Source organism: Vanellus vanellus (assembly GCF_965231255.1).
Source record: "Vanellus vanellus genome assembly, chromosome: 4".
In the NCBI taxonomy this organism is placed as follows: Eukaryota; Metazoa; Chordata; class Aves; order Charadriiformes; family Charadriidae; genus Vanellus; species Vanellus vanellus.
Genome location: NC_138909.1, coordinates 79371367 through 79392395, shown reverse-complemented (window position 1 = coordinate 79392395; position 21029 = coordinate 79371367). Strand labels below are relative to the sequence as shown.

General features: G+C 50.0%; 1 protein-coding gene across 2 annotated transcripts; it reads left to right on the top strand.

Moving 5' to 3' along the window:
* Window positions 1–17864: 17864 nt before the first annotated feature.
* HELT (helt bHLH transcription factor) lies at window positions 17865–19194 on the top strand (the record flags this gene model as incomplete). Of its 2 annotated transcripts, none has more annotated exons than XM_082482621.1 (4): window positions 17865–17891; window positions 18252–18356; window positions 18502–18598; window positions 18719–19194. In XM_082482621.1, 4 exons carry the CDS (start codon window positions 17865–17867, stop codon window positions 19192–19194), a joined length of 705 nt encoding a protein of 234 aa, XP_082338747.1. The 2 variants fall into 2 exon arrangements, with proteins under 2 accessions (XP_082338747.1, XP_082338746.1); XM_082482620.1 differs by having other exon boundaries at window positions 18716–19194.
* Window positions 19195–21029: the final 1835 nt, after the last annotated feature.

Below are 21029 nucleotides of genomic sequence, written 5' to 3'. Positions count from 1 at the left end.
GACTCACAGAATGGTTTGGGTTGGAAGGGACCTTCAAGACCATCTAGTTCCAACCCCCCTGCCATGGGCAGGGACACCTCCCACCAGACTGGGCTGCTCAAAGCCCCATCCAGCCTGGCCTTGGACACCTCCAGGGATGGGGCAGCCACAGCTTCTCTGGGCAACCTGGGCCAGTGCCTCACCGCCCCCACAGTAAGAATTTCTTCCCAATATCTAATCTAAATCTACCCTCTGTCAGTAATTCCTAGCATAATGCATTAGAAAAGATGCGGGGCCATCGTGCAGAACTTGAAAAACCTCAATGAAATGCCCCAGCTGGAAAGCAACACCGGTGGAGCTGTAGAAGCAAACGTACACAAGAAAGAAAACACAAGACTCGCGCAGGAGAAGCGACCCAAAGGAAAGCCGGCACCGGTGCATTGGTGTCAGAAGAAAGTTAGCCACTGTCTCCTATGTGCCTGGTGAGAATAACCACCGGGCTGAGGTACAAAAGCCTCTCAACTCTGGATCCTGCTTTCAGGGTTGTAAGTTACCTCAAGCATTGCGCAGGGCATCCCTGTGATTAACTGAAAGGTCAGGGCTCTGCTTCTCCAGTGGGACACCTGGGGTGAGCCTCAAAGCTCCTTTTCAAATGCAGCCCACAAATACCAAAAAGGTCAGGTGGAGAAAACATGATTTTCTACCAAAAAAAAAACCAGTAAAAATTAGGTCAAATAGTGGAAAAACTCAAATCCACTGTTTATTCTAAACCTGGTGTTGCTGCAACAAGCCTGTATCTGTTGGAAGAGCTTTCCTCATTCTGTGGGAGATACCTGGCTTGTTTACCAATCTTCACAGCATGTTGAGAGGTCAGATTGTATCACCTTTCATGCCTGTTCTTTTCCAAGAACCACAGGAAAACAGAAAACACTCATAATAGCTTATTTAGCCGTTCGGCTATTTGCTTATTGAGTTAAGCACCTCACTGAGAAACCTTTCACACTGATTTAAGAGTACAAATTCCACTGGAAAAGAAACAGTCTTAAATGCAGTCTTATTTAGCAAAATAGTTAAACAAGTACCTGAGCTTAGCTAGCTTTAAATGTCTAAAAATCTTAAACTTTCTAACAATATGTCTCATGGATACTGAATACTGCCAATTTGCCTTCACCGAGCTTATTACAAAATACATTTCTGTGTGTCTGCAGACTCAAATTTACACTGCTAAATAAAGGCACCCGAACTCCCAAAATAGTACTGGAAAATTAAGTTCTCAGAAAAAGAGGGAGAACTGTCTGACCTGAAAAAATATACGACTTCTGCTATCACAGCCGCTACTGTTAATGTTCAGTGATTAGGGTGAAATTTAATAAGGATTACAAATGGAGAATTGCTTATTAAGCAATTTACTTCTCCCTTTTACCAGGCTTGGACAATTCCCTACAGCGCTCCCTTGAGCTTTCTGCCCAGGCTGTTTCAAGATGATTCTGTTAATGCAGCTTCTTGGAAAGATTATGCCTGAGCAGAATAGATCAAATCAGGGAAATCAGTCTGGTTTTCTTCCTAAATTCTCTTTTAATGTCTTCCTGCTTCTCCCTTTACCTGTTTTGCCTGAGGCCGCACTTTATCTCCCTCTCCAAGTGCCTTATCACACAACAGTGGCGCATAAAAAAGCATTTTGAATGACAGAGGAGGAATGTCCCATGGTTTGGTAAACAGGCCAACTTCCAGTGAAGAATGTCTGTATAAAAGTCATGAAGGACTACTGCTACTGCTTCTTTGTCTTTTCTGGACTCCTGTAGCTTCACAAAAAAAAAAAAAAAAACCAAAAAAAACCAAAACCAAACAAAAAAAAAAAAAGAAGTTGAAAATTTGCAATAACACTTCCAAAAGACCATGTGCTGGTCCTTTTGCATTGCTGTCCCCTGAGCGGTACCGGGTGAAATGTTCCCAGGTGTGTCCCAAATGGGCCATATAGCATGACAGCAAGATGCCCAACCTGGCTAACAGGCTGCTTTTTTTTTTTTTCTTTCCAACTTTTAGCTTTTCTGCTGCTTACCAGACAGCAGTTGGTCCCTCCATGTGGCACTGCGGAGCACAGGTCCCAGCTGGTATTAGCTGTGTGTTCCCTGCACCATGCCCTGCTGCTTGGTATACATTCCCAGGCTGATGGATCCCTTAACGATCTTTCTCCTTCTGGCACCTGTCTGGTAATTGCTTGTGCTTGAACATCAGCTTGAGAAGGTATTTTTGCGGCTCAAGCAATCTTTTAGAATCATGGAATGGTTTAGGTTGGGAGGGACCTTCAAGATCACCTAGTTCCCCCCCGTCCAACCTGGCCTTGAACACCTCCAGGGATGGGGCAGCCACAGCTTCTCTGGGCAACCTGCGCCAGGGGCTCACCACCCTCAGAGTGAAAAATTTCTTCCTAACATCTAATCTAAATCTATATTTCTCCAGTTTGAAGCCATTACCCCTCATCCTATCATTACATGCCCTTGTAAAACGTCCCTCCCCAGCTCTCCTGTAGCCCCTTTAGGTACTGGAAGGGTCTATAAGGTCTCCCCGGAGCATTCTCTTCTCCAGGCTGAACAACCCCAACTCTCTCAGCCTGTCCTCACAGCAGAGGTTCTCCAGTCCTCGGGTCCTCTTTGTGGCCTCCTCTGGACCCGCTCCAGCAGGTCTATGTCTTTCCTGTACTGAGGACTCCAGAGCTGGATGCAGTACTCCAGGTGGGGTCTCACCGGAGCAGAGTAGAGGGGCAGAATCACCTCCCTTTTATGCACTCAGTAGGTGTGAACAAAGAAGAAATCTGTCTCTGTTACCAACCAGATCCCCAGGACCTATGTCAGAGCTTTTGTAACGCTGAGGCTAAAGAGCAGGGCAGAACGACAGCTGCCCAGAAGCTTTGCTTGAATTTATACCTAAAGTAAATTCACTAAGTTCAGAAGCAATACAGCAGAGGTGAATTTAACCTGTTGATTCCACACACGGCTGAAAAACCACAGCCTTCTTCAGGCGTTAGCTGCCTTAAAAAATGAAGTTGCATTTTTCCTGGAAATAAATATTTATTTGATGCAAAATTCAGTACCATCATTAACAGAGAAAGTTTGCACTGACACGTCAGTGTTTTAACCCCGTGTTCAGAAATTCAAGAAGATGAAAGATGAACGTGCAAGTGTAAAGAAAAACATTAAATAGGCTGAAACTGCCAACAAGTGAAACCAGAAGCTTTCAGTGCCATCAGAGGCATAACCTAATGCCCTCTGGTGCTAATGGAATGACTCCAGTAGGTTCACATGGACTGTTTTGGAGTTAAAAGGCACAATGATTGTGAAATAAGATTAGTTTTGCTCTGAAAGAGAACACCCAGGACCGAACGTGACGGTAGCCACGGCCCCTTGCCTCCTTCTGCTCATTGCCCCGCGCAGCGCCTACACCCCTCCGTCTTTCCCCACGGCTGAGTACTCCGCTGTAGACAGTAGAGGGGCACCCAGGCAACATCTCCATGCACAGAAAGTCTAAAATAATAGTATAATAATAACTCACACACTCATTTACGTCATAAAAGTGAATGCTGCGAATAGGGACATTCGCAAGACCACCTCTGCGAGAGACAAGGGATGGTTTGAGAAGCGCCCAGAGAGGCAAGCGGTGGCAACGCCAGCTCACGCAGAAAGGGTAATAAAGACCATAAATAAAGAACCAGAAACCCTGCCTGAAAAGACAGCGCCAGGGTCACTCCCACCAATAAAAACTAGCACATAATGTGTACCGAATCAGTCTGTACTTCTGGGAAGGTACCCAGTGTATATCTTTTAAGTGACTGACCTGACTGATCACAGTAAAGGACTTTGTTCCACCGTGATCAAAATACACCTAAAGGCTCCAAGTGCCGACATCAGCAGCAGAATGACTGGGTCTGTGTATGTAGTCTACACATATGGCGTAATGAAAAGCTGGAATTTGTGTTCATCGTGTAAAAAGGGAAATATCCATAGGGCAAGGTGAGGTGAGACTGCTTGGGTACCTCCCAGCCATGGGTAAGAGGATGAAGAAGGGGAGGGAGGGATTCCAAAGCACAAAAGAGAGGACAGAAAGGGAATGGAAAATGGCAGAAAGATGCTGGGAAAATAGTCTTCTTGGGAAACCTGATGATCTTCCCTTCCCAGCCTACCACTTAGGCTTTTACATCTACCACTGGGTATCCTATGTACCTGTGAAGGGTGCTAAACGCGATTTACTCCATCGGCATAAAATGGTTGTTAAAATTTCCCTGGACACCTTGTTACTATGCTCATAAAATGCAATATTTCCTCTCTGCTGCTGTGCAGCATTTTGGTAGTTTTCTCAGATTGGGACCCTGTGCTACGAGAAGCTTACAAGCAGCTGGCGCCCACCAAGCAGACCCGCAAGTTCACCGTGGATGTACAAAGCCGTGGCACAGCCCCGCGCGCGGCAGGTGCGCCAGAGAAAAACTTTCCCTCTTTAAACACCAGTTACCCTCCCAGCTTTAATTTTTATCTCTCATCACCCTTCTCCCTCGTTATTTAATTAGCCGAGCGGAGGAGCCTGCTTGCCGGAGCAGTGGTGTGAGCTGCCGGCCTCCCCACCGGGGTGGGAGCTTGTGCAACCCGGCCTGGCCCCATGAGTCAGAGCTGCCGCGACAGGACTCCCTCCTCGCCCCGTTTCTTCACCTGGCATCGCCGGTTGTCAAACTAGGCAGAAGGGATAACTTGCCACGATTCGGGTGCAAGGATTAAAGTCATAGAATCATAGAATGGTTTAGGTCGGAAAGGACCTTGAAGATCATCGAGTTCCAACCCCCCTGCCATAGGCAGGGACACCTCTTACTAGACCAGGTTGCCCAAGTCAATTAATTTTTACCACTTTCTTAATTATTACAAGGTTCTCTGCTCCCGGACGGTGCCCATGGTAACCAGGAGCAGGGCAGAGGGAAGACTGTCTGAAGACAGCCTGAAGGGCACAAACTGGAACGCAGGAAATTACGTCTCAACACGAGGAAAAAACTTCTTCACTTTGAGCGTGGCAGAGCAGTGGCACAGGCTGCCCAGAGAGGTGGTGGTATCTCCTTCTCTGGAGACATTCCAAACCCGCCTGGACGCGTTCCTGTCCAACCTGTTGTAGGTGACCCTGCTTTGGCAGGGGGCTCGGACTAGATGGTCTCTGAAGGTCCCTTCCAAACTCGACCATTCAGTGATTCTGTGAAGAAACATGGGGGTCTGCAGGCTGCGGTCTCCAAAGGGAGGAAGAGGTCAGTTATAACACTGGAGAAAGCTGCTAAGATGCTGTTCCCTGAGATGAACTCTCTCTCTCCTTCCACTGTGTGGTTTTAGGTGGCAGCACACACTCTGTTGAAGTGCAGTAGGTTGGTCCTGTACATTTGACTTGTATGCCAAACATCTTCATCCACAGAAAAAAACAGTGTGGGACGTGCTCAGGCGGCAGCAGAGTCTATTGCTTCATTGAGCTGCCATTTATGAGGTTTCCAAGGGCTTGGGACAATTCTCCTATGGACTTCGTGGTTGCTCTCAGGGCTGTTAGGCATACTGCAGGCTGACTGAGGCATCTGGAGCAACTATTTGTCCAAGGTGACCATGATTTTCACATTTCAAATGCTGCACACCTAAGGATACCTAAGAGATTCCTCTCCAACTAGTATCAAAAGGCTTTGGCGTGGGCTGATTTTAGTGGAAATCATTTTTTTTTCCAGATTCCTGGCTTTTGCTGGAATCTGTATGACTCTGATAAGAGTGGGGAAAACTCTTGTCAGGTTCCTTCTGCACGGATCGCTGTGGCAGCAGGGGAAGCAGGCTGACAGGAGACCAGGGGAGAAAGAACAGCCTGGCTCAGGTTTAGCCAGATTGTAGGGATCCTGAAGCTACCCTAAAGTTGCTGCTTTACTCCATTACCTGGAAAAATCTGCTCTGTTGACACAGCACTCGGCGAGATCCTTATTCACCTTTTTGAATGGCCCAGCTGTCAGGTTAGGGGACATGAGACCTTCCTACCTCTGCAGTTGTCGGCTATAAATGGGGTTAACTTCAAAGCTATCTAGGACACACCGAAAATCATAGAAAATGAGAGGATGCAGTTTTCTAAAGCCCTGTGTTGCAACAGACAAACATCATCTTCCCGTGCAGATGAGGGGAGCGCATTGCTTGTCATAGTCAGTAATTTTGCTGACATCTTAGGGAAATTACTGGAAAAATTGGCATCTCTAGCACCGAGTTATTTTTAGGACCATTCAAGATCGTTTCAAGACAAGTGATGTTGAATTTGGAACAATCCTCAAAACACAGAGTAGCTGTCAGCATGGCTTATACAGAAGTGATTCAGGATCTGGAACGCGCCCTCCCCTAGCTCGCCATTTTTTCCACCCATATTTTTTTACCCTTCCCCTTCCCTCAGCTGAACGGTGAATCACTATCCTCTGACAATCTTGTGTTCATGAAAAACCTTTTGCTTTCTGTTTGCTCCAGAACGTTTTCTTATCAGTCATATAAATCTGGGCTTTGCAAATTACCCTCGTGCCTTTATAAGGTTTGATTTTATGAAGTTGCCTCAAAGATATTTTTTTACAACAGGCAATTTTTACTCCATGGGAAGCAGTCTGACCAGTAGATAAAGCGAACATTTTATTACCCAAACATATCTCCGAAAATATCAGTAGATTACACAAGAGACGCTGCTGATTTCCTCCTACATCGTATGGCAGATGCCAAGAACTTTCGTAACCTTTGTCCTACATAATTCTGAAGGAAAAGTGATGAAATGTGAAGATGTTGTACCTAAAAATGATGGTAAGCAGGGTTCATTGGCCTAGAAGCGAGAGCACAAAAGACGTCACAGAGCAAATAAGCTGCACTGTCCATACGTGTGATGGTCTCCTGTCCCTGAATCAAAGCCTGGAGTGGTCTGTATAACTCCGGAGAGAATTTAAGCCCATTCATTTTGCTAAGTTGTGCTGCTGGACACAAATCAAAGCTGTTAACTATTCAATTAGTCTTCCAAGATGAAGGTAACGGTGATTCCCTTTCCTGGTGTGGTTATTACATAGGCCTATTAGATCAACACGTTTGGAGCTTTGAGGAGCTCCTAATTGCGTCCATCCCACCCGTCCATCGGGGACAACGACTGAGCTGTCCCTAACCCAGGGTTGTTGCTGTTCACTGCGGAGCAAAACAGCTAGGTGCTAGATTTAATGAGGCGGGTTTTCTTAATTGGCTCTGCTGCATTTAGCCTAGGTAATAGAGCAAAAATAGCCGTACCCTAATCTGCTTTAAATTAGATCCTAGCCAGGCTGGTGAGCAAAACATCCAATAAACCCTCACGGCTGCCCTCTAATGCCAACAGCAGAACTCCGCTCAGACAGCGCTTGCCTTAGGTAAACCTTGGTAAGAGCTTTGTCAGGGAACACAGCATTTTGAATCAATAACTGGAGCGAAAAAGCACACATCCTACTTCTTAATTAGCAGGGAATTGCTCGTTTTAGCACGGAGGAAAAAAAAAAAAAGAAGAGATTCTAGTTCTGCTGACAAATTCTCAATTAAATCATGATTTTGCACCGAATATTCTGTTTCTCAACTATTTTTATGCTATAGCATTTCCCCAATAGTCATTATTATTACTGTTATTTTGAAAGGAGGGAGACTTGCTTGTTATTAAAAGGCAGTATTTAAAATGCAGCAATGGTTTTATTGCTATCTATTGCTATCCATCAATAAGCTTATTCAAAGCAAAGTATATTCCTTTGTAAAGAATTGGGAAAGAACTAACTTAGGTGATAACATAAATGCCTAACACGGTGTGTTTGGATTGTATGAGTTATATTTTTAGAGACGTATCAGCTGGTGTCCCCACTGAGGACAGCCCATACTGTCACCCGGCGTAAATCCTGAGATCACGTGAATCAGGCACTGCTTCAAAATACAATTTCATGAATCTGATGCACACAAAGTTAATTTTAGCAACTGGATTAAAAAAAAAAAAAAAAAAAAAAAAAAGAAAAGAAAAGAAAAGGAGAGTTAGGAAGCTTAGACGGTGGTGAAGATCACTAGAGGGCAGTAGCCAACCCCTAATCTCCCCAGACTTTCCCCAAAAGCTATGAAGCCTTTAGCGCGAGGAAAGGGTCCAGCAGCCTCCCCGGTGAAGATGCTCATGTACTGGAGGGGAGAAAGAACCTTCCCTGTTTGCTACGAGTGTTAGTACCCCTCGACATATGAAGCTATTTTTAACAAGTTCCTGGTGACAAGTGATACAGGCAGTGCTGTTTCCGTACCTAACGGTGCCCACCTTTAGCACCAGAGAGGGGCCGTGGAAGAATCCGAGTGTTTCCTCCTTGCACAGGCCAGGAGCAACCTGTGGGACTAATTCTCCACTCCCTCCTGTCTTGTCAGTCACATGTGCCACTGTGCCATTTTATATCAAACTTCATGTGTGTATATATCACGACAGTGCAGAAAGTAATATTTTTTGTATCAAGGCCAGATATACAGATGTTTCAGCAAAATAATGCCAGACTGGTCGAACAGAGTATGTTATTTCAGCGCTCGGCGCTGACAAACTCTTCCCAAATGTCCTTCCTGGCACAGGCACTTTCATGCTTCCTCTTCCCTATCCCAAAATGCAGTTTATTATAAAAAGCAGTAACTAAATCCTGAAGCTCCACGACAGGCTGGGTGCCCTCAAGGGAGTGGGCTGTGAATGTGAAGGAAGAAGGGACCTTGAGACCATGCGTGAGGTGGCTACGCACTCATGGCATGTAGAATAACGTTCCATCAAACGGGCCATGGGGACAGACATGGCATTAAAGGCGGAGGGGACACGAGTACTTCTTCCTGACCTGGTATAGTTAGTTTAAAAAATGACCCAGAAGAAATGAAAAGTGGTGGCACAGTGTCTAGCACAGACACCCTTTCTGGTGTTCCTAAAAATATCCTGTTTTCATTTAACAATTTTAAAGGTATTTAGTGCTTTACTCTTCTGCTTCAGGATGCACAGCTGACATGCAGATTTCATAAAAATTGCTTTTATCTCCTAACTGTTATGAGGAATGCTTGAAAAACTGAGCAATAAAGGCTGGAAAAGGAAAAACCACCAGTAGAAAAACATAGAAACAACTTCTGTTGGCTTCTTACTATTGCTGACAATTTTAAGCTCCTGATTTTTCAGTCCTCTTAACAGTTTGAGGGCTTGGCTCATCATTTATGAATGCTGGGATTTCAATATTCTCTTAATTTTACCTGGTAAGTGGGACTTACCAGACAAATATTTCATCACTATCTGATACCCCTATGTCAGATCTACCCAATTTTGGCACAAGATGGCCCTACGAGGTTGAACCAGAGCTCCGTTATCCTCTCTCTGACATTAGATAGTGGTGCACGAGAGAGGAATCAAAGAACAGGGTGAGCAGGGGATGGTGCTTACCCCAAATACTTTGACAGCTTTTAAAGACCGTCTGTGTCTTTAATGGTCATGTTTTGCCTGCGTAGAAGAAGAGGTCTTGCTTTGCTAACGCCAAGGTGTACACATGCAAGAAGTGATTATTTTAAACCCAGGACGCTCAACCTAATTTCACACTTGTTTTTGAGTCATTTGTGGCTTCTTCACATGTTATCGTAGCCTCTGGTTTGCCTTTGGGCCATGAGTTCACAAACAGGAGAGGGCTCTTGGCAATGTTCAAAGACAAAGAACTTTGCTTGACGAAGGACAACCAGAAGCAGGACACTTTCCAGTGTGCAGCCAGAAGGACAGGAGGGTGGTAAGGCACTGGCCCAGGTTGCCCAGAGAAGCTGTGGCTGCCCCATCCCTGGAGGTGTTCAAGGCCAGGCTGGATGGGGCTTTGAGCAGCCCGGTCTGGTGGGATGGCAGGGAGGTTGGAACTAGATGATCTTCAAGGTCCCTTCCAACCCAAACCACTCTATGATTCTATGACTTTCACAGAGCAAAACCTCAGATAGTGATGGAAAGCCTTTAACTCTCGTAACGTACCTTTTCCCAGCAGGGAACAGAACAGTGCCTCTCAGCTGCATGTCCCAGACCTCTCTTTCTGGTCATATCCGTCTCTTCTCTCTTTGAAGAAACAAGACATGCAAGACATTAGGTTACTCAAAGCAACTACAGGATTTGGTGCTAACATTGAGAGAAACAAGTGGTGGCTCAGCCTTCAGTGACAAGGACCACTCCGCATCCAAGAAAAAGAGCCAGCAGGAAAGAGACCTGCCCAGCAATAGTGAAACTGCCAAAGGCAACTGGATGGTGCCACAGTCCTTGCCTAGAAGACACAATAGACTCTGCAGGAACCCCAAGGCACCAGTCCCTTTCTCGTTTTTATTTCACAGTATGAACTGCCTTCACAAAGTCCCTGAGGTCTTACGTTTATCCCGTTTGCCATAAGCTTCCACTGGATAAACTTCACAAAAGCACATAGTGTAACATGCGAGACCACCAGTATCACCTCGCTGTTTCTCCAGAGGAAGCGAAATGGAGGGACGGTTCCCATCATTGAGCCTCTTTTTCTGTGTTTTTTTTTTCTGCCACGATTGCTACAAACTCAACATTTAGACTTAAAAAGCTGAGGACAGCCTGTCCATAATGCAGTCCAAACATCCTAAATCTCTCGGGGTTAGCAACAAGAGCACTTTTCAGGAATCATTCTCTGGAAGCCAATGTAACAGGGAATGGTGTTTGGCCCACTCCGTCTCTGGGAATCCAGAGCAAAGCTGGACTGACCCAAAGGTTATCGCTCCACTGAAAAGAAATCCTTTAAGTTCCGACTCCACGTAATAAGCTCAGTACTGAGAGTTCGTAATAGCAGCGTACTTGAACTGCGGCGTTACTAAATTAGTAGGCTTTGCAGAGTCCATAAATCTCTCACGGGGGTCCTCTTTTCCACTTCAGCTAGAAAGAAAGTCATGGCTAGGAGATACAAAGGACTCTAGAGGGAATTAGGCTCTGAAGTCCTATTGAATTAGCATTGTTTACAAAGCAGTCATAAGTATAATGGATGTTAACGAGTCTTTAATGAGTAGAGATACAATGCAACACGTGGTGAAGTACAATAAACAAAAAGGCTGTGCTTCCCTCACATTTATTCTGCCTGACACAGGTGTAGAAGCCCTGAATCTAAATGAATCACATCCTACCAAGAATAGAGTAAAAGAGCTCAATCTAATTTGTAACTTAAAAAAAAATAAAAAATAAACATACATTTTCCTTATGCCAAACCGAACTGGGAGTGAATTACATGAGGACTGAACTTTCACACAGGCAGCTCGCAGAATTACAGAGTCACAGGCTGGCAGGGATCTCTGGAGGTCGTCTGGTCCAAGCCCCCTGCTCAAGCAGGGCCACCTAGAGACAGTTGCCCAGGACTGTGTCCAGACAGCTTTTGATTATCTCCAATGATTGAGACTCTACAACCTCTCTGGGCAACTGCTTCCAGTGATTAGCCACCCTCAAAAGATTTTTCGTTGTTCAGACAGAAACTCCTGTGTTTCAGTTTGTGCCCGTTGCCTCTTGTCCTGTCACTGGGCACCACTGAAACGAGCCCGGCTCCATCTTCTTTGCACCTTCCCTTCGGGTATTTATATACACTGATGATATCCCCCCTGAGCCTTCTCTTCTCCAGGCTGAACAGTCCCAGTTCGCTCAGCCCTTTCTCGTCCATGAGGTGCTCCAGTCCCTTCATCATCCTTGTGGCCCTTTGTTGCACTCTTTCCCGTACGTCCATCTCTGTCTTGTACCGGGGAGCCCAGAACTGGATCTAGCACTCCAGGTCCGGACTCCCACGTTGCTGGCTCACGTTCAACTCGGTGTCCGCCAGGACCCCCAGATGCTTTTCGGCCAAGCTGCTTTCCAGACGGTCATCCCCCAGCACATACTGGTGCATGGGGTTGTTCCTCCCCAGGTGCAGGACTTTGCAGTTCCCTTTGCTGAACTTCATGAGGTCCCTGTCAGCCCGTTTCTGCAGCCTGTCAAGATCATTCTGGATGGCAGCACAACCCTCTGGTGCATCAGCTGCTCCTCACAGTTTTGTGTCACCGGCGAACTTGCTGAGGGTACGCTCTGCCCCATCATCCAGACCATTAACGAAGATGTTGAATGGGACTGGACCCAGTACTGACCACCGGGGTATGTCACTAGTTACTGGACCCGAGGCTGTGTCACTGATCATCCTCTCTGAGCTTGGCAGTTCATCCAACTTTCAATCCACCTCCCTCTCTGTTCCTCCAGCCCATGCGTCATCAGCTTCTCTACAAGGATGTTACAGGAGACAACATCAAAATCCAGGTAGACGATATCCTCTGCTCTTCCCTCATCCACAAAGCCGGTCACTTCATCGTAGAAGGATATCAGGTGGATCAAGCATGGCTTCCCCTCTGTGGCGCCATGCTGAGGGAAAGCTTTTAGTTTTTTAAGTTTTTACTTTTTTTAGTTTTTAGGTTTTACTAAGGCTGGAGAGGAGGGGGTAGACATTTTATCAGCGTTATATATGCCATTGCAGAAAGAGCCCTTGTTCCCTCTGAACCAAATCCTTCAGCCTGTGTTGGCAGCAGGCAGCCAAGCCAAGCTCGTTGGCTGTCTGTGCCACCTCAGTCACAAGCAATCTAAGGTACACCTCACCGAAGATTCAAGACTACCTAAATCCCACCAAAATCAATTTTAGCCCCCCATTCTCATTTTGACGGGCTGTCATTTAGAGAGCAACGCGTCCTGTCTCAACAGTGATGTGGGCGAGAAGATAACCGTCGTCAGGAAAAGCGTAAAGATCTCTCCACGGCTTTGGGGGACTCGCCTTGTACAAACACACAGTGCACGGTCTCGGGTTTTGCCATACACATACAAACATTTAACAAGTAAAAGCTGTGTCAGGTCTTCTCTTGATGTAAATCAGCTTCTGAAAATGGATATAACAACCCAAGCACTTGTTCCTATACAATTCTGTATACATTAGCTATACTACATGTAAGTCGGAAATTTAATGTTTGACAAAAAAAGTCAACAAAGGGGATATTACAAATTACAGTAACATACGAGAGAATGACTCTCAAATAATCCGGACTCCAAAACCCATTAGCTTTTGAAGCACCGGTTTCTGCAGGCACCATCTGACACTTCTCTTTTCAGACTTTTTGTTACAGGACATCTCCTGTCAGATCGCGCAGTGCTGTCGGACAGACTGACAAACAGGACTGCTCCGGAAAGATGGTCAAGAAAAGATTTTAGTCAGTTCAGCAGAGAAAGAATGAGACCGCAGGCAAGGCAGCGACCACCTCCGTGTGACCTTGGGGGTGGATCACCTTGGGGAAGACCCAGCCAGGCTGCTGAGTGGGTGGGCTTATGCCTTTTGAGGCATTCTCTGCATCCACCGAAACTTCTCTTAACTCCTCGAATAAAGTGAGACCTTATTCAGGTGTCTCATTTTTAATCTTCCTCTTCTGCTGACAGAGTAATGGTGCTGAGACTGACACACGACCTGCAGATAGCAACGTGCTCCAATCCGTGTGGCTGAAAAGGTGTAAAATTACGGGAAGCGAGTCTTTATGAATATAACAACCTTCTAACTGGCGTTCATACAAACCAGAAGAATCCAAAAGTGAACCAGAGATAATTTTACATTCACACCTAATCCTGAAGAACAAAGTGTGTTATATTGAAATTACACTGTGAAATATACTCACAATGAAGGTCCTATTGGCCACCACAAGCACCAAGAGATACTTGACAACTTCCTAAGGTAAGGTTCAAAGTTTTAGAGTTTTTAGGATCAAAGTTTAGCTTATGGGCATTATCGTACCTTGGAGCTTTTTGGAGCGCTCTGGGCTTTTGAGGAGAGTGCCCTGTAATCAACCCAACAACAGCAGAGAGTCATGGCTACAAGTGAGGCTTGTTCTGTGGAGGACCATCTTGGGATGGAGATGGGTCAGTCCTGTCATGTTTATCACCTCCCCCGCTGCTGAAGCCACCATTCATGGCAGGTGAGCAAAGCAGGGGAGTGTGGTCCTTCCTGGGACAGAGAAGGAAGACACAGTGGCAGACTATATAGCTGGAAGCAACAGTAGCATTGAGGTAAGAGGTACCTCTGCAGCTGGGGAACAGGATGATGACTGAGCAACCCCAGACCTGGAGGCAGAGAGCATCAGGAGCTCTGAAAAGACTGGAAACTCCTACTCCAAACTTGCTGGCCCAGCCCAGCCTCACGGAGAGTGCAACAGTAAACAAACTCACAGCAAAAGCCGGTGCAGCATCAGGAACCACTACAGGTACATTTGCAGGTTAAACCCCTACTGAAGGAAATGCTTTCTGTCACACGGCTTCTTCCCAGATGCAGGGTTGCCAAGTAATAAAGCTACCTCCTCCTACAGGTAGGACCTGTGCCCCTTTTGTGTTCTCCCATTCCCTACCAACCATGAGATCGGCCAGGAGTGTGACTGCCTTTCCGCGTTACACAGCAGGACCTCCAGTACCACCCTCTGGAGCCCCCGAGCAGTCCGGCAGGCAGGAAGCCAACTGCAGCCCCAACCACACTGTGACACTTGACTTTCTGCACTTGATCCACCAGTTGCATGGACAACACTTCATGTGAGAGACTCGTTAGCTGGCTTCTTGCGTGCACACAGGGGTAAAGATTTGCAAGCCTGATATCCACAGCTTCAACTAGGTGGTGAAGTAATTGCATATAACCCCAAATTTATCATAGAATCATAGAATAGTTTGGGTTGGAAGGGACCTTTAAAGGCCATCCAGTCCAACCTCCCTGCCATGAGCAGGGACATCTTCAACTAGATCAGGTTGCTCAGAGCCCCGTCCAACCTGACCTTGAATAGGTTATACAGGTTATAGTAGGTTATATAGGAGTCAAAAAAGAAAAGGTAGGTTGAGGAAAAAAGGGGAGATGATATTTTTTCATAAGAAGGCAAAACTTGATGCCACTTCAAAGCAGCTCGACACCTCCGGAGGACACCCTCCCACCCCGCCTCCCCGCAGAGCCCGTGGCAGAGCAGAGGGTGGCAGCGCCAGCACCAACGGGACAGGGGCCAAACGCTACCAAAGAGGTGACCAACCGCCCAGCTGGCTGCGGCCACCGCTCCCGCAGCAGCCCCGCGCCAGCAGACGCACGGCAGGGCCGGGCCGGGGGCTCCCCCGGGGCACAGCCCCTCCAAGCGGGGACTCCCGGACCCCCGGGCAGCCCCTCGGCCGGGGGAGAGGGCTGGAGCCGGCGGGGAACCCGGGCGGGAGCAGAAAAACCGGTGACAGGAGATGGGGACGCGGAGGTCCCCTTTGGGTTGCCAAGGAGGCGTGCACGCCTTTCCCGCAAGGAGACCCAACGGGCACTCACGGGGACTTAACAATTAAAATAATAATAATAATAACAATAATAACAATAATAATAATAATAATAATAATAATAATAATAATAATAATAATAATAATAATAATAATCCTTTTCCGAGCTGCCCTACAAGGGTGAAAGTGCGGCCGTGGCTGTGTCGGGTGATGCTCCTTCGCCCAAAGCCCCGTGCAGGAGAGGCGGCGGTACCCACCGGGATGCTCCGGCCCCGCAGCCGCCCCGCATCCCCCCGCCTCGGTCCCCGGCCGGCGGGGGAGGCGATGCGGGAGCAGCCAGCGAGAAAATAAACAACTTCTCCCGGGGTAAAAAAGTAGCCTCGCAGGTGCCTGCAGCTGGCGGTTAACACAGACAGTAAGAGGATCAACTCCATCTCCGCCAGTGGAGCAAAAGAGGAGGGGGGAAGGAAAAAAAAAAAAAAAATAAAAGCCCCCGCATTTACTATTCAGAGTTTAGTTAATTTGGATGATAACGGTTAGTGTTTAATCCCATTGTACGAGAATGAATATACCGAAACCTACAAGGCTCCTGGAAGAATAATGCGGCCGCCGGCACCGCACGCAGGGGCGCCCGGGCGGGCAGCCGGGGGAGACGCGCCCCGGGGCCGCCGCCGCCGCCTCCCGCGGGGCCGCTCCTCGGTGCTGCCGGAGGAGGTGGTGGTGGTGATGGGGAGGGGGGAGCGCCGGGGGGGGGGCGCCGCGGCCGTTCCCCCGACGGCTTCTGGGGAGATGCCCCGGCGAGGCCGGAGGCGCACCGGCGGCCGTGGAGAGGGTGCGGGGGGGGACGGGGGACACCCCTGTGCCGCCGCCGTGGCGGGGAGGAGGGAGGCGGAGGGGGTGGGAGGGGGGGTGAGGAGGGAGAGGGCGGCCCCCCCGTGGCGGGCCCGGCGGGGGCGGTGCGGGGGCGGTGCGGGGGCGGGGCGGGGCGGGCCGGGGGGCTCGGTGCGCTCGGCGGGCTCGGAGCGCGGCTGGCCCGGGCGGAGGGCGGCGGAGAGGAAAGCTGACAATGCTGTGAAAATATGTTTGCAGAAAATAGACAATTGTTGGATTAAACGTATTCAAGTATGAAATAATGCCTTTTTGTGTAAAAAACCTCAGCAATGTGAGCGTACAAAAGTTCCCCTGTGGCAGTTACTTGCTCCCTTTGTGAGCTGTGCGCTCCGGCGTCTCCACTTGGCGCGTTTAACTCGGAGCCCCCCTTTAAACGCGATTGTTTCTTTCTTTTTAATGACATTTACCGGATCAAAACATGCTGTTAATTCGATCAGAAAGCTTTACCCTCCTTAACAATGCCACAATAATTTCTCCTGAAGTTTGTTAAATTGACCAAAATTAGGCAAATGAATAGGGGGTCTGTCGGCGACCCCGCTCGCAGGTGACACCGAATAATGCACTCTCGGACCAGCTGCGATCCCCTCTTTATTTGCCCCTCTTTTCTTTGACCCGCATTATTAAAATTTAGGCCCAATGAAACTATTCATACTTTTCAATGGGACATTTTCCTATAGGATAATAGGCTACAAATTGAGCCTCTCCAAAGGAGGAGGGGAGGGGGGGGGGGAGAAGCAGGGGGAGTAAAACAACAACGCACAGACGCGCACACCACACAAAAAAAGGAGCGTCGTGTGCCAAAGTCTGGCGAGAGCCTCCCCGGGCCGGCGGAAAAAAAAAAAAAAAAAAAAAAGGGGGGGGGGTTGAAAGAAGGGAGGGGGGGATATATCGTGTGCCAGCCCCCCGGTCCCACACCTGCCGGGGTGTAAACAAAAAAAAAAAAAAGAAGAAGAAGAAGAAAAAAAAAAAAAGAAAAAAAAAAGAAAAAAGAGAGGAGAAAAAAAAAAAAAGAAAAAGAAAAAAGCCTCGCTGCCATCTCTTATAAAGATGGACGTGTCACCAAGTCGTGTGAGAAAAGCCTGAGAACAAACGGGGCCACTCCGTCTCCAAGGGTTCTCCCTTGAACTGGGCGGAACAGCCTATTAAGGGCTTACTTAATTACTTTAATGACTCTGGACAGGCTTTAAAATGCAGTCAGTAGACGGGGGCTGGGGGGGGGGGGGGGGGGTGCCGGGGATTTGCAGGCAGGCGGCGGGGATGGGGACGGGGATGCGGCGAGCGGGGCGCAGGGCGCGGGTACCCGCGCCCTGCGCCCCGCTCGCCGCATCCCCGTCCCCATCCCCGCCTCTATTGTGGGACCATCACGTGTGTCCCCGAGGTCCACGTGGGGTGACACAGCTGGGCCGCCCCCGTCCACGCAGCCGGGGGCGAGAAGGGGGGTGGGGGGGATGGAAGAAGAAGAGAGAAGAAAAAAAAAAAACCAACCCACCGCAACCAAACCCACCAAACCCTCTCTCGCCCCCTGATCTTTAATGCATACATTCCCCCGGCGTCGCTCGCCCCTAATCCTATGGGATCAGCGGTTCTCCCCCCCCCCCCCCCCCCCCCGCCGGGGGTCCCCCCTAAGAAGTGATGGCTTTATAAAGGGGTCCGGAGAGAGCGGGGAGGCAGTGCCCACCATGGCCTCCAAACTCAAGGAGCGGAGGGTGAGTCCTCGCCCGCCTTGCGCGCACGGCTCTGCGCGCCCGGCCCCGGCCCCCTCACCGCCTTCACCTTCAAAAAGCCCCCCCAAAAAAAACCCCAAACAACCCCCCCCCCTCCAAAAAAAACCCCACCCTGCCGAGGCCGCCCGCGCAGCCGGGGAGCCCCCCCGGGAGTGGCGCGGAGAGGATCCGCCGCTGGAGCATCCTTCATCCCTCCCGGGGCCGCGTCGCGCCCGGGACCGGCTGCCCCCCGGAGGGGTCGGGACCAAGGGGTGGCTGCTCCGGCGGGGTCGCATCCGTCTGCTTCCCACCCCTTACCCCCCTCCCGCTGTCGCCACTAACGCGCCCCGTCTGTTTTTGCAGAGGACGCCGGTTTCCCACAAAGTGATCGAGAAGCGGAGGAGGGACCGCATCAACCGCTGCCTCACCGAGCTGGGGAAGACGGTGCCCATGGCTCTGGCCAAGCAGGTAGGCGGCGGGGAAGGGGGAACCCCTCTACCCGGTGCGGACCGACACCTCTCCCCCCTCCTCCGGTACAGGGAGGGTTTGGGGGGGGGGGGCAGCCGCAGGAGAGAGGTGATGCCCGTCTCCCCCCCCCCCCCGCCCGTTGCAGAGCTCGGGGAAGCTGGAGAAAGCGGAGATCCTGGAGATGACGGTGCAGTACCTGCGGGCCCTGCACTCGGCGGACTTCCCCCGCGGCCGGGAGAAGGGTAGGTGGGCGGGCGCGGACACCCGTGGCGTGGGGGTGTCCCCTCTCCCTTTCCCTCCCTTCCCCCCCGAGAGTCCAGACCCTGAGGAATTGGCCTCCGCTGCCCCTTCCTTTCCAGCAGAGCTGCTCTCCGAGTTCGCCAACTACTTCCACTACGGCTACCACGAGTGCATGAAGAACCTGGTCCACTACCTGACCACGGTGGAGAGGATGGAGACCAAAGACACCAAATACGCCCGCATCCTGGCCTTCCTCCAGTCCAAAGCGCGCTTCGTCACCGAGCCCCTCTTCACCTCCCTGGGCTCCCTACCGGAGCCGGACTTTTCCTACCAGCTGCACCCCGGGCCCGAGTGTCCCGGCGATGCCGTGCTCCAACCGCCCCCGGGGGGGCCTTTCCCCTGGCACGGCGCTTCCCGCAGCCCCCCCTTGCCCTACCACCTCCCCAACGCCGCCGTCCCCCTCGCCAGCCCCGGCCAACAGCGCAGCACCTTCCTCTCCTCCGTGCAGGGGCTGGATCGCCACTACCTCAACCTCCTCGGCCATTCCCACCCCAACGCCTTCGGGTTGCCCCCGGGCCAGCACCCCTCCATGCTATAGAGACTCGCCCCCACCCTCCGAGAAAAAAAAAAAAATATTAAAAAAAATCCTATTTATGACCGCGGACGCTGCGAGTTGCGCACAGGGGAGGCTGCCGGGGGGATGCCCGGGGGCCCGGGTCTGCCCCCGCCCGCCCTCCCTGGGGGAGGGGAGGGGAGGGGGTCTGGATGCGGTGTTCCCCCCCCCCCCCCCTTCCCCCCGTTCCCCCTCTTCTTCCCACCTCCGGGTGCGGTGCCTGTACAAGCGATGCCTTGGAATAAATGTTTATACCCGCCGCCCCTTCTTGTCTCCCGGGGGGGCTGGTGGTGGTGGCGGTGAGGGTCCTCCCCCCACCCACCCACGGAAAAAAAAACCAAAACACCAGGGGAAACATGGTGGGCGAGGGCGGTGGATTGGCACCGCGGGGTCGGGAGAACCGGAGGGATGAAGCCCCCGGGAATGTCCCGCGGGGTGGGGGATGCCCCCGTGTCCCGTTTCCCCCCCCCCCCCCCCCCGCAACCCCGTGGGTGCTGCCTTCCCACGCGTGAGGATGGGGGGGGATATGGTCCCAGCGGCACGCGTCCGAAAGGCACCGGGATCTCCCGTGCGTGGTTTTTCCAGCGATTTTCTGCGCGGCGCAGCTTGTTCGGGGGAGGAGGAATAAGGGACGGGGCGGGGAGGGCGGAGCGCCCAGAGGAATCACAGAATCACGGAATTATAGAACAGTTGGGGTTGGAAGGGACCTTAAAAGGTCATCTAGTCCAACCCAATAAACCAAATAAAAGCTCTTGAAAGCTCCCTCCTGCCGTGCCTAACAGCGCAATTTCAGTCTCACCTGAAGCAGGGTGTCCCCAAATGTCCCCACACCTCTGGCAGGAGGGGCCCCCCAGCCCTCCCCCCCGGGACAGCCCGGGTTTTCCCGGCGGGGTCGGAGCCGCCGATGGGGTAAATTAACTTATTCCAGTTGGGTGGGGCGGCTTTGAGGAGATTTGACCCGGTTTGTTTGCCCAGGTCACGGAACGGGCTGACCCGCAATTTGTAAACCAACCCGACCCTTTATCGCGGAGACAGACAAAAAGATCTTCATTACAATGAGTAAAAAAGTAGAATGTGTATCTTCCATTTAACCTGCAAATACAGGAAAAGCTGCTATTTCAGATTAGTGGGGAAAAGGTCACACGGCGGCATAACGGGATGAGCCAGGCAGAGAAGGGAGGGGAAAAAAAAAAAAAAACAACCTTATTTCCTCGGGACACCTTTAGGATGGTAAATCCAGCGGGAACCTCTCTCTTGCTCGGTGTAGGCAGAGCGATATAGGATCAGCCCAACGCATTCAGCAGCAGCAGAAGGGCTGGTGCCTATTATGAAAACACATGTCCTACACTCATTTTTCACCAGAGCTGCGTGCAGAATATGGAGAAAATCCTCCACGGTTTTTATTCTGTGAGCCTTAAGCTCCCGCGAACCCCCTTTGGCATTGAAGCATTAAAGATATAGCGTTTCCCTGGAAATATAAATTATTAATATAGCCAGCATTTTGGTCCCTGTTAACCAAATTAAACAAAACTTTCCTCTGCTAAGTAGATTTTCTCTCCGGGATTAGCAGAGGGCCACCATGGTCAAAACTGGGGTCATTTACATATAATTTTGCAAACTCGCACTGGTCCATGACAGTCTTTGTATCTCCAGTGTTGCTATTCTGTATTTTTTTTTTTTCCTTTTCGTTTTCATTTAGCTGTGGAGGATAAACCCTGCTTTGGCTTTACAATGACTTTAGGATAAAAGTCTTCTCTCTCCACCCGTGCAGGGCTCTGAGTTCATCCCCCTGCCAGCCCCACACACCCCAGCTTTTGCCC